The following is a 13,101-nucleotide window of genomic DNA, read 5'->3' as shown; positions in this document are numbered from 1 at the left end:
TAGCGCCCTCCATGTTTGCTGCCTCCGGCGTTGCCTCTGCTGCGTCCTGTAGGTTGCCAGGTTTGTGGGCACTGCACTAAAAATCACCCAATCGTGTTTCAAAACTTAAACGTAAAAAATGCAAATATTTAATTGAAAAAAGGTCATAAGAGGTCATAAAAAGTCCTTACGAGTCATCTGTCTCAAGTCTAAGTCAAGTCTCAAAACATTATGCCAAGTCAAAGTCAAGTCGAGTCTTTTGTCAGTGTTAGTCAAGCAAGTCTCAAGTCCTCAAATTTGCGACTCATGTCTAACTCGAGTCAAGTCAAGTGACTCGAGTCCCCACCTCTGTAAATTCTTAATATCAAGTCAGAATCCTGAGAAATAACTCTGAATTTTAACTTTATTACTAAAAGTTAAAAGACTTTAACTAAGTTAGAAAAGTAGGAAGAATTCTGACTTTAATGGCAGAAACAAACAAATTAAAGTGGAGATAACACTTTAGTAAAAGATTAAAAATCCGTCAAACTCAAAACTCATACGTTTTTCAGATGTGGCCCTTCTCATCTTTCTTAATTATGAAACTACTATTAAGTAAAACAACAAAAGGAGAAGGTTAGGGTTGAGAAATCAGGAGAGACATACGATCAAACTTAATTCCTTGTTAGAAACTGATTAGTCATTTGTTATTTTGCTTCAGTCTAACAGGAACAATTGTGTCACAATATTAAAATTATTCTGTAGGCAGCCCATGCAGAGGAACTCACCTTATCAGGGTCACTTCAGTCTCAAACACTATGTCCTGTCAAGTGCTACAACGTTATCCTGTTTCTAAGGAGTCTTAGGAGTGAGCTGGGGTATCATTCAGACACACACTGTCTCACTACACTGTCACTAACCTGCATCCCCCCTGTGTCCCTCAGTGAAGCTAGGACTTGAGCATGGCCTTCCGTGGTCTGTCCCATTGTGTGCTTCATGTAGGAGGGAAAGTCAGATTTTATGGTGAGAAATAGAGATTAAACTAAACAGGAAATACATCTGGTACACAAACCATCACAGAACGAACAAAACATGATGAAACACTGCCTCTATGAAAAGACAGGACAAACACCCGACAAAGACACTGAGCTGTTACTACATCAACCCACAGTGATGAAATGAGAGACTGTGATGCTTCTCACACAACACCAACGACACAGACTTTCCACTTTAATATCTACGACAGCTGACGACAACACACAGACACGCAGCAACGTCCCTGAAGGGCTGCAAAAATGACACACATGAAGATCAGTTCAGTAACAAGAACTGTTGACTGAAAACCTCTCGGGCCCCTTCAGAAAAGCCCTTTCACATTATCCAATGAGTAAAAAAAAAAAGAGGTAATTTTCAACTTGGAAACAAAACACTGCGCAGAATCATCTACTCAACATCCACTCTCTCTTCTGTGAATCCCCACGGCTATTTTTGAACACACTACCACACGCTGTGGTCTGGAAAAGAGCCAGCCAGTGCTGCAGGATTAGAGGGATGACCCTCAGACTATCAACCTAAACGACCAGGCTGACTAACATTCTGACCAATGACAGGACAGATTCACGGCAGGGGGGGGGGCTGGGCCTCGGTGATGGGTTTGGGACTTTTTGTTCACTTACAGTCGATCTCTGAGCGCGTCCTCTCAGCTCTGGCTTGTTTGTTGGTGGAGCGGATGGTGTGTCTGACTGCAGAGAGCGGCTGAAACACACAGTGAGAGAGATTTAAAAGATAAGGAAATAGGTTTTGACAGTGGAAGCAGCACTTGACAAGACAATTGAATAAAGTGTTTTAACGCAGTTCCTGCATTGCCTTGAGGCACAATCATGACACTAATCTTTAAATTAATCTGCAGACACATATTGTAAAACTTGCACGTTTAGTTAAAGCAGAACTGAGAGCTAGTTTTTGTGCTGCGTCTCTGCAATCATCACATTATTATGCATCCCAGAGGCTGTTTGTTTGCAACAAGCTCCATTGCTTGCAGTCAATAGCCTGCAGGGTTTTTTTTTTCATTCATCGTGGCCAAGACAGTGCTGCTGCTGTCAGGGGGAGAAAAGCACAATGGGCTTTTAAAATGGCTCTGGTACCACCTCTTTGGCTGCCACATAGATGTGATGTTGATTCCAGTTGGAATAATAATGTCGATGGAGAGAATCAAGAGGAGCAAGGAGGGGAAGTTTTAGGGGTTCATTGCAAAGTTTTGAAAAAAACATGCAGCTCTAATATTTACATTCTCTGCCGATAGATTTGTCTGTCAGTGTTTGCATGAGAGTCAGCTTGGGTACCATCAAATTTGACAGGTTTTAAAAAGAGAATCATTTTCCTGCAACAAGAAAACATCGACAAATGGAGCACATTTTTCATATTTCTCCAGGTATTTGTTGTACGCAATTTCCTTCCTAATTTGTCAAAGCAAAAGCAGAGCTGGCAGAGACGGGCACTGTTCAGTGAAACTGGGAAGCTCAAAAATTCAAGATATAAATTGACATGAAAAAACTAAAGTGATAAATTTAACTAAATAAAATAAGATTATGAGCAGAGATCTCTGAGAACTAGTGTTTTATCTGTAGAGGAACCTCATCACTTTACTTCAGTGTGTTTACTGAGAAGCTACTGCTGTTATTTCTTAACTACAATGGCCCTAATACACCATAGTTCATTTACCTAAGTCTTGATACTATTTTTACAAGTGTATGTGCTGTAAGCAGACGTTACCTCCAGGTCATCGTCGTCCACCTCACTGTAATGCTGGTGGTTATCAGGGTTGTTCATCTTATCTAGGAGGTCAACAGCCAGCCTTCTTGTCAAACCCGTCTGGGCCAAGTACATATGCTGCAAGAAACAAGACATGACAACCAGATATCACAAACCGGTGCACAATTTAAAACTATTTAAATTAACTTATAGTCTATGTTAATAGTTTATACTGACATCCTTAATCTCACATACAAGGTGCATGCAAACTGGAACAACAACATCCCTGCAGAAATGGATATCAAAGTCCTAGTTATTATTATAGAGTAATTAAACGGGCTGCATTAATCATGTACAGTGTTAAAGACAGAAACCTCTTTTAAGAAGCAGGACTGTCTATTGTCTTAAAACAGTTACTCTTGGTTTATTAACAAAGGCTGGAGACCTTCTTTAATAAATAAGCTTTAACTGGATTTTAAAAGATAAAGCCAACTTTTTTACTCCTAGGCCATAAAGCTGGAATCTCAGCCAAACCACACAGAAGGTAAGTGAGTCAGGTGAGATCCTCTACTTCTTTCACCTGGCCTTCAGGATTCACTAAAGTTAATGGTTTAACAACCTAAAAATAATTAAATAAACAAAGACGGCCTAAACACACAGACATCATTTTTGAGTGGTTTCACTGTCTGCTCGTGTTGCGGTTGCTCCAGTCATCACGATAGTTTAAAATAAACCTGTTTAATATTACCGGGAGTTTAAGACTTAAAAGCCCTCGTTACACTGCGGTTCCGCCTCAGCGCTGTAACGAAGCTCCGCCGTCATGCAGCCTTCGCCATTTTACATTGGACCAAGGACGGACGGCGTAAGGCCGCCTCAGTGTGTGTTTTTACAGCGTTCCGTCGTTGCGGACGCAAAACATGCGTGAGGTGTAAACAAACAGCACATGCTTCAAATACACACACACACAGCGCTGTTCTGCCCTGCCGCCTCCGCTGTTTACACTGCAACCCTTTCGCCTCTGTTACTACCTCCAATGCCGGCTCAGAGGCGGAACGACTTCACCCCACCATTACGCCTCTGTGCGCCTCCCACCTTGTACTGGCAGTGTACAACAGGCTTTAGTGGCACAAAGTGAAGTAGCTGTTGGGACACGTTGTTATTGTTAAGCCAGGAGGGGGAAAGGCCTTGCTACAAGTCTGCAAGCTTGAAATCCACCATCAGGAGCACGATGGAAAATAATCTCAACAGGATTCTCTTTTAAGTCTTTTAAATAGTGACCTTGCAAGACACGCTGTCTTTGCAAACCTTAGTCTGTGACTTGAATGTCTTTAGTCTGTAGAAGTCTTGTAATCTATGGGAGGCACTAACGTGCAATTTTCCATTTTAGACGAGTTCAGGCCAAAAAACTGCCATACATTCTTTGTCGCAAACCTTTTATTCTCCCCATCCAATGAACAACCAAAGCAAGAAGATTCATTACCGTTAAAAGTTTTTCTGCTGTCGGTCTCTTCTTTGGGTTCTTTGTCAGAGACACTTTGACAAAGTTATGGAAGGCCGTGGACCTGGGGAACGAGATGATTTTGTTTTAATGTAAAGAAGAGAAGAAAAGTTTAAAGCATCACAATGTGAAAGAGTGAATGAGTTTTTTGGGATGCTCACCATTTGTTTTTGTCTTTTAGCTTCGGAGGCTGGAAGCTGCTCTTTGACATCAAAAACAAAGCCCTGCGAAAAAAACAGTAGGAGTGGTTTTTACAGACTTTAAGAGCAGGTGACCAAAAGTAAGGAACAAAAAGGCCTAACACCTTTTCAAAGCAGCCTTTACATATTAGAAATTAAACAAGATGACCTTAAAAAGCTAAACAAACCTCATTGGGTGCAGGTCAAACATTGGAGGCTGCAGCTCAGCCAGCTCTATGGACGTGATGCCGACAGCCCAGATATCACACAGCTGGTTGTAGCCTCCATTCTTTTCCACTGCTGCGACTTCTGGAGCCATCCTGCAAAAATTCAGGAATAAAAGGTTAGTTAGGGAGGCAGTCTGCAAATGTAAACACATAATGATGAGATCAGAAATTAAAACGATTTAAGGTCAGGGAAGAAAAAGAAACCTGAAAGAAGCCTTGAATATCCTCCAATATATAGAACTGTTGCTCTTCTTAAGGTGACTGCACACTGCCCGGACAATGCCCAACTCACCTCGACGTTCTAAAGTTGCAGTTGCTGGTTTCAATCTTTAGAATGTTCTGACAACCAACTGCCAGCTCCACAGTGCCCAGACATCAGCTGGCAGGACGGACTTTTGTTGCCTACTTTTTCTTACTTAAGTTTTTGCTTTATTTAACATGGACGAAAGTGGTGGGTGCTGATGTTCCGCACGCAAGTAGAGGCTAGTTGTCAAGGGAACGCACTCTCAGAATGTTGCGGTTTGTTGGGAAAGGGCGCACATTGGTCCGACTTTCCACCGGACTGGACCCGACAGATGGTGTTGGTTGGAGTAGGCTGCCGTTTGTCTGGGCAGTGTGCCGCCACCTTTAGACAACTAGATCAGTTGGTAATGTTGTAGTGTCTGTGTTCATTAGGCAGGGTCAGTGACAGAACAGGGTCCCGGGAGCCAATAAGAATTGAGCAGCGAGTAGATTTAGACCCACTAATAAATGCTGATTGTCTCTTTTCCCATTGCCAGTGAAGTATCCTCCTGTCACTCATTCAGTCTGTTTATCAAACTCAGCGCCGACAAATTTGGAACGATGTTCGAGCGCTGCTCGGACGGAGGCAGCCAGAATTTGCGCCTGAAAGGAGGCGGAGATTAGCATGTCGTCACGGGTTTTGTGTTCCTATCATTGCCGTTGGGAGCCGAGGCGATAATTATCCAGGTCTTCTGCAGAGACATTTGACCCAGGTCTGAATGCCGATTGTAACCTTTCCTACTAAGCTAAAAAGCCGGGTGCTAGCGAGTTTTTTGACCAGTGAGAAAGGGGCTATACAATAACTCAAATCAGACCAAGATAACTGAATCACACACTCACCAATACGGTGTTCCAATGAAGGACTTCCTTTTGGCAATGGTGGCTGTTATTTTTGCGGCGACTCCAAAGTCAGCTGTAACAAGAGTTGACAGGGCTTTTCAGATTATGTCATTCACATACATCTTAAGTCCTTGAGAATTAAGACGCTAACAAACAACTTACCTAACTTCACATCTCCGTTGTCTGTAAGAAGTATGTTTGCACCCTGTTAAAATAAGCGATTTAAAATGAAAGTTACTTTGTGAAAACACACGCAGGTCAACATGATAACAATTCAGTGTCATGATACCAAAGTTTTAAATTATATGTTTAGCTCATGTGTTGCAAAGTGGTTCATAAAAAAGTGTCAATCATGTGTTAAACCTTCTCAGTAACATCTGGTCTAGTTCGAGCATTAACTGCTGCTCTGTTACTGATCAGACTACCAGTTAAGTCGCACCAGTATCACATCTTTCTGACGGTTCCACAGTGTTTCTGTTGGCTGTGACTGACAGTCTCTCTGGTGGTATCCTGCTGTGAGAGTAGAGGAAACAGGAAGTGCTCGCTGCGTAGAGTCGAGTAAAGATAATAGGTCTAGCCCTGACCTTCTGTGATAACACATGAGACTGACGCTGCAGCCTGTGTGCATGAACCAGGCGTGGTTAACTCCAGCTCAAGCCCAAAAACCACTCTAAGTGACACCTTTGGTTACTTGCTTTCGAGTGTGAACATCCCTGCTTCGCTCTTCCTGTGACATCAGTTAGCACCTCTGCAGCTTCAGAGAGGAGTGTGACCTCTGGACTGCTCGGGGGCCTGCATTTACTGCAACGTTAACTCTTTAAGGCCATGACACTGCGACACTTTTTGACCGTGCTCTCTTACTCTCATGTTTGAGATTTGATTAAATATTGTTAGTCTGCCTGTGCTGGAACGAGGCCAAGTGTCTGCGTGTGGAAAAAAGAAGACCAGAAGAAAACAAAGCTTAAATGAGATGTGATACCTTGATGTCACGGTGCATCTTGCCCTTGTTGTGCAGATATCCCAAACCCTGTTAAGAAAAGTTTTCTGTAATGACCTTTAATACAATTTTCAAGAATCATGCAAAATCACATTTGCAAGAGTGATTACCTGTATGGTCTCTCTGCAGACATACGCTATCTGAAGCTCTGAGAGAGGTCCGGTCACTAAAACAACAACATTTCATTTTTGAAGGTAAAGAACAAAAGGGTAATTCTGTAATTTTTTAAGCCACGGATATATTGTTACATATTTTTGGGTGTAACAACATTAGGTAAAGGATCCCTACAGAGAAAGAGCTCTTTGTTGTAGAGTAAGATGATTTCTTTAAACCAGAAACAGCCGTTATATTACTTCCTCAAAGCCAAAAGGCTGCATTGACAAAATCGGTAACTTTAGTTTGCAGAGTAGGAGGGTTGCTTGCCCTCCACTGCCTCAATTGGCAATTTTCTTGGCCGTTTGTGATTGTGTGTTCAATAAATGAATCTGAACTTGATATTTTAACACCAAGTCAGAAAATAGCAAACGCAAACTAAATGATCGAGGCAGCGGCAGACCAAAAACTCTGAGTCTGGTGGCTTTGAAGAGAATTAAGTTACAGCCCTTTCTGGATTAAAAAAAGGATATAACTCTTTAAAAAAAGGGTCCATCTCTGTAGAGGTCCAATAGGTAATCTGAAATAACAATCTGTTATATGACAGCATCTTATAAATCTCACCATGGTAAATGTCCTGCAGAGATCCTCCGCCACAGTACTCCATACAAATCCATAGCTTCTCTCGACTGAGCAGAGAAAGAAAAGCATAAACACTGCTGCTTTGAAACACAGCACAGTAGCTATATATATTGGCATGTAGCAAAACATAATCAAGCTGCACATGCATTCTTCAAAAGTGTCTTGTGAAACAAATATGCAATCCTTCCTAAAAACAAATTCACCAACACATGTTAGGTTAAGGTTAAATACCGAAGACTCAAGGTGAAAAATAGAGAAATATTACAGTAAGCAAGCAATGAAAACTCTGCCAATATAAATATCCCACAGTGCAATGCAATAGTGACAACAACAACCAGGCTTTAAACATGTTTATATTTGCTGTAAAGTTGAACATTTCACACAGCACAGGGCTCATTGGAGTATGAAAAAGAAACGTACTACTGGTTATAAAGAAGGTAGAAACAGTTGTCAAAGTAAAAGCTAACGGACGCAGGATGTTTGACTGTAATCAAACTGACAGCAGAGGCGATGATGCTGTCCACTGCTCCAGATTTCTAATCACAACTGTGCTACTTTTCACATCCCTCCATCTGGACATGGAGATGATGAAAAAGGTCTTAAAGGAAACTTGAACTTCCCCAAATAAAATGTGGTTTATTTAATACAATTAATCTCCCTTTATGATAATTAATGCTTTGTGGGTTTCTCATTAACATTTTACAGAAAGTATTTGTGCTCTGTGTTGGCGAGACTGTACAAGACGTTCCCGCTGTGATAAGACATGCATCTCTGTGGACTAACAGCCGTATAAAACACATCAGAGGCTCATATTCCAGTTAAACCTGCTGGAAGTCGGAGGCAGTGGTGGGTGGATCGGCCGTACTTCCTCTCAGATAGCAGCCACAACACACAGGCTCCATTAAAACATGAGAGCTGCATCCTGGCACCGAAAGGCCTAGTCAGCACCAGTCAGCCCGGTTGCAGAGCTTGAGTCATACTTTCACACACAGGTGTGACTAAGTCACTAATATGTCATGTGAGTTTTCAGGCAGTGGCTCGTTTAATCCTTTTGACAGGAACATCTAAATTCCACAAATGTTGTAGCTTGGACAGGCAGTGAGAGGGGAGAAAATAGTGAGCATTAAATGACAAAGCAGGAGTATTTTAAGCTGGCTCTTACCAGAGGTAGCTCCCAAAGTAGGCCACAATATTGTGGTGCATGCATTCCTTCACCATGAAGATTTCCTGCTGTATGATGGAAAAGTCATCCCCTGGAAACAGAGGGAGAAATCACACAGACACATGGACAAAAAATTAGATTTTCATTTTCTTTATGTGGATCTTTTTTTCAGCTTCATATGAGGAACTTTCCATTTGGATAAACTGTTCACAAACAGACTGCTGGCACAAAGTAACTGCAACGTTCCTGACATTCTTTACCTCAGCCCTATTTATACATATTTCGGGATCTAAAAGTAAAAGAAAAGTTTCGGAACTGATCAAGTACATTGCTTCAGCCAGCAGACACAAAACAGGCTTCAAAGGGCACAACGTAGTCGTGGGTGCAAATGGGTTCCGGTGCCAGCACTGTGGGAGGCACTTAAAATGAGTTATCGTACAGAGACAGATCAATATGTTCTGGTAATAGTGTTTTATATAGGACAGCTGTTACACTGATCTCTTGAAACCCCCAAAACTTTACATAGAATGACCTGCAAAACAAAGTAGTTGCTGGTCTATGGCTGCCTCTATGACTATGACTTTGTTGATTTAGATGATATGCTCAGAGCCCAAACAACATTAGTGTAACACACTATTACAGGGCTGTCAATGAATATTCTGAATTCTGATTATTATTAATTATTTTATTTGTTTATTTTGCGATGTGTAGGAAGCAAATGTTGATCTTTTAAAAGGCATGTTTATGTTTGAATAAATATATCTTTGCAAGTAAGTTTGCCTCTCGTTGTATTGGCGGACATATTGCACGAATAATTAAATGTCAATTTGGGCCAATTTTGCCAGCACTACACTATTACACCAGCAAGCTAACAGATCGAAGCAACAGGAAGATCAGCAACTCCAGTGTGCTGCAAAACTGACGTTGATGTTGTCGTCAATAGAGACTGGTGGATTTAAAGAACGCTAACGGCTAATCCTGGTTTCGAAAGAAAGCATTTTACTGTTTAATCCCGTTACAGCAATGTACTGGAGCATTTCCAAAACCTTTTGCACCTTAGTACAAAAGTCCTTTAGACCCTACATTTGTTTAAAAAAAGCACACAGGTTGAAGAATTCTGGCATTCCCTAGTTAAATATTGGACTATGATTCATCAGCAAAACCAACACTATCAAGTTCTTTGACACTAGAAGGAAACTTGAATCTTAAATGTTAGCAAAAATGATACAACTGATGTTCATACCTTGAATTTAGGTTCTGTAAATCTTTCCTTTCAGTTTGCCAAACTCAAAACCACAGAACAAAGACACGTTTCCCTCGGACTCCAGCTATCAACTTTTCATCTCAGTGTACATGCAGCAGATCAAAGAACAGCCAATCTGTCAAAGTGAAGGGACACCTTGTTCTTTTAAAGTTTATGTAATATAGGCTAATATCCAGTTTGCTTTTCAGAGCAGCAGAAACTCTAATACATCCGAGCAGTAGGAAGTAAAAGGACAGAAATATGTAAGCTGCTGCCAATTGTGCAGAGACATGGCCCTGGAATACATCGACAAGACGTTATGATGTACCAGGCTCCATCAACAGACTGTCATCAAAGGCATCAATGAATACCGTCCCTGACAAAACAAAAACAGTACCGTCAACAAAACACTTTTTAGTTTTCTGCATTTGGTCCAGTATGTGAGTCCTGCTCACTTTTATTGGACCTGAGCACATGAATAGGTCTACACAGTGTACCAGGTGGCTTATGGTTAAGCCTTATAAAAACATGATTAACCGACATGCATCCTGGACCACAGAGGCTTTTTCTGAGCACACAAACACTGAGTTACCGGTCCTGGAGGGGTTAAGGTTCCCTCACGTGGGTTTCTGAATTAAAGTCTGGTTGGAATGCCAACACGTGCGCAACTATCCAGCTGATCAACAACAAAGCAGTGAATTCCCATTGGCTTTGAACACAGCTTTTACTTCCAGTATTTAGAGTTTAAAGAAGACTTCAGATATTTTATCTATAGGATGTTTGCACGAAAAAAGAAACAATTATGTACCTGCATCCCAAGTGACTCAGAAGTGTACTTTATATTACAAACAACACATTTCTTTATTAAAGACTGGAGTGCTGGGAAGTATCTCTTTGTCTCACTAAGGCTATGTCCACACTTGCATGTGTATAATTTTTGCTGTTTGTTTTCCTAGTGTTCTTAATATTCCAGAGACTTCGAGCTCCTTAAACAGAGATTATTGGAAACACTGCAGACCACGTCTCAGATTGAAAACTTTGTAGTCGCATTTAGTGAGTTCAGACCAAACGGATGAGAAGACGACCACTTCCACTTGCTTATTCTGTATTATCTACACGTCCTTCCTAATAAGTCACACCCCTCCCAGGTATTTACAGGTATGCTCCTATAGACAGAGATTAGTTTTGAAATGGGGCAAATATGTTAATTAAAGTGTGGATAGTGCGGATATATATAACCCAATAAAACTTGTTCCATGGTGAGAGGAGATAAAGGCTGGAAATATCTTTTGGTCAACAAATCACATGAAAGAGAATGTTCCTTCATCACCATGTACACACTCTGCAGTTTCTTTTGAGTTGAACCCACATACCTCGTCCTGTTGCTGTAAATACTTTGTACTAAAGCACCAAAGGTGTACTAATCCACAGCTGAAAATAGTCCCCAACAAATGCTGTGTCCTTCTGCTTGTTCACAAGAAGCTACAGCGTCTAGCTTTTGTTAAACAAATACGATTGGGGGGGGTTGAGCTCAACAGAGAGTAGGGAAGTCAAAGCGTAAAGAGAAACAGTGGAACACATGGGAGAAAAAAAAAAGTCTTTTAACCAAGAGAAGGTGACATGTCACAAAAACATTTTCTGCAAAAGGAAGTGCAAGTCACCAGTGGGAGGACGCATTATGAGCATGCAATGTAATGTAAATGGAGAGTCATACTGGTTTCACATGTAGTTTATGATGCTGCTACAAATATATGACTTTGAAGAGGACTTGTGCTAATTTTCAGCCTTGGGCCAATCTGTTTATATTATACAATATTTAGGAATTACTCCTGTAGGCTGCTTCAACAAGAGGCCGCTAAACAGGCTGGCAACGCATATGTCCACTAAAGAGCTTGTTTTGCTTGTTGTTACTCATCAGTGCCTCCACAATAAAGAAAGGATCCCTGCAGAGAGAGGATAGAGATAAGATCCTTTCTTTTTTTATCTAGAAACAGACGTTCCATCGCTCTCTTCAAAACTACCAGGCTCCATTTTTACCTTGCAGCACACAGGTGTTGCTGGTGAACCGCTGCCTCGATTGATTTATATTTAGTTTTTCGATAGTCATCAAACTGACTGAAATCAATTATGGTTACTCTATATGAGCTACAAAAGCAAACCAGACCATCAGCGACAAGATTGATTATTTCTTTATAGTTATTTGTAATGCCGGAAACGGCTGGCGGGGGGGGGGGGGGGGGTAGGTGTCAGACAAGGCGACTCACTGCACGCTGCCTTTCTTTATATTTTCCAGGGCAAAATGTAAAGTGAGTGATACATATGACTGCTAAAGAAAGCAGGATGAGATTATGTTGTTAAAAAACACCACCTAACATGTACAGGACAAAATCAGCTGAGAGATAAGAGCTTTGAGCTTTGTCCACAGGGGGCGCCAAAATCAACACAAACCGAAAGTTCCTCACAGGACCTTTAATTTCATTGTGTGACTTTGGTGTTTTAATAAGATAGTTGTAATAAACCACAATATTTGAGTGACACAAAGCAACACAAGAAACATGCGGATCAAGGCAGTGGCAGACCGGCAGATCCCTTGCTTTTTTCTCCAAAGCATCTGGTGACTTTGAAGAGAGCGATGTATATATGGATCCTTTCTGTAATGTTGTTTGACACTATTCATAACTCTTATTAGAACAATTTAAACGACTTATAATAACACTCTAAGCCTGTCAGTACCAAAACAAGTGCTTTAAGTGGATGTAGTTTAATCTGACATATTTGTTTTCAGTCATTTATTCTCACAAGCTAATTTGTCCATTTCTTTTAATATTCTTTTAACCAACACCTGACAAGTCTGGCACACAATTAAATAAGGTGTGCTTAAGAGTGAAACCGAATTATGACGCCTCAGTTAGAGTCAGTTTGAAACCTCCCTTTAAAATCTGTAAAAATCAAAGTTGTTTATAGATTTCATGTGGCAAAAGGCAAAGTCCCATTTCTGGGTTGTTTACAAAAATGGGAGAATATGCCCGTTTGTGAGGAGCCACAAAGATTTGAGAGAGGCAGTTTTTGTGACAGGACTCTGAGCTCGGTCACAAAAGTATAACAAGACAATCTTCTCTTCTTGGTGAGTCGAGGCCTCAGAGTGCGACCACTTCCTCTCAGGCTGAGCGCTTCCCTCTGCTCTATGAACATGAGCATCCTCGCTCAATGCTTCAAGTTTCAATTCAGT

At 41.1% G+C, this 13,101-nt stretch overlaps 1 protein-coding gene across 4 annotated transcripts in view; it reads right to left on the bottom strand.

The window, feature by feature from the left end:
* Nucleotides 1-13,101, bottom strand: part of map4k5 (mitogen-activated protein kinase kinase kinase kinase 5) — a 44,238-nt gene that overhangs the window by 22,161 nt on the left and 8,976 nt on the right. For 2 of the 4 annotated variants that reach the window (XM_069661363.1, XM_069661364.1), the window contains exons 4-15: nt 8,630-8,720; nt 7,450-7,514; nt 6,843-6,898; nt 6,715-6,762; nt 5,898-5,940; nt 5,736-5,808; nt 4,575-4,706; nt 4,369-4,431; nt 4,190-4,271; nt 2,731-2,847; nt 1,635-1,713; nt 879-950 (exon numbers count right to left, since the gene is read on the bottom strand). In XM_069661363.1, the coding sequence (XP_069517464.1) occupies nt 879-950; nt 1,635-1,713; nt 2,731-2,847; nt 4,190-4,271; nt 4,369-4,431; nt 4,575-4,706; nt 5,736-5,808; nt 5,898-5,940; nt 6,715-6,762; nt 6,843-6,898; nt 7,450-7,514; nt 8,630-8,720 (921 nt within the window). The remainder of the gene's footprint in view (nt 1-878; nt 951-1,634; nt 1,714-2,730; nt 2,848-4,189; nt 4,272-4,368; nt 4,432-4,574; nt 4,707-5,735; nt 5,809-5,897; nt 5,941-6,714; nt 6,763-6,842; nt 6,899-7,449; nt 7,515-8,629; nt 8,721-13,101) is intronic. The other 2 variants (XM_069661366.1, XM_069661367.1) reach the window with 1 other exon arrangement.

The sequence above is a fragment of the Semicossyphus pulcher genome, unplaced genomic scaffold (assembly GCF_022749685.1).
Source record: "Semicossyphus pulcher isolate SPU_LCO1_2020_fin unplaced genomic scaffold, fSemPul1.0.p SCAF_14, whole genome shotgun sequence".
NCBI classification, from domain to species: domain Eukaryota; kingdom Metazoa; phylum Chordata; class Actinopteri; order Labriformes; family Labridae; genus Semicossyphus; species Semicossyphus pulcher.
Note: the sequence above shows the minus strand (reverse complement) of the source record. Positions and strands in the feature narration are given on the sequence as shown.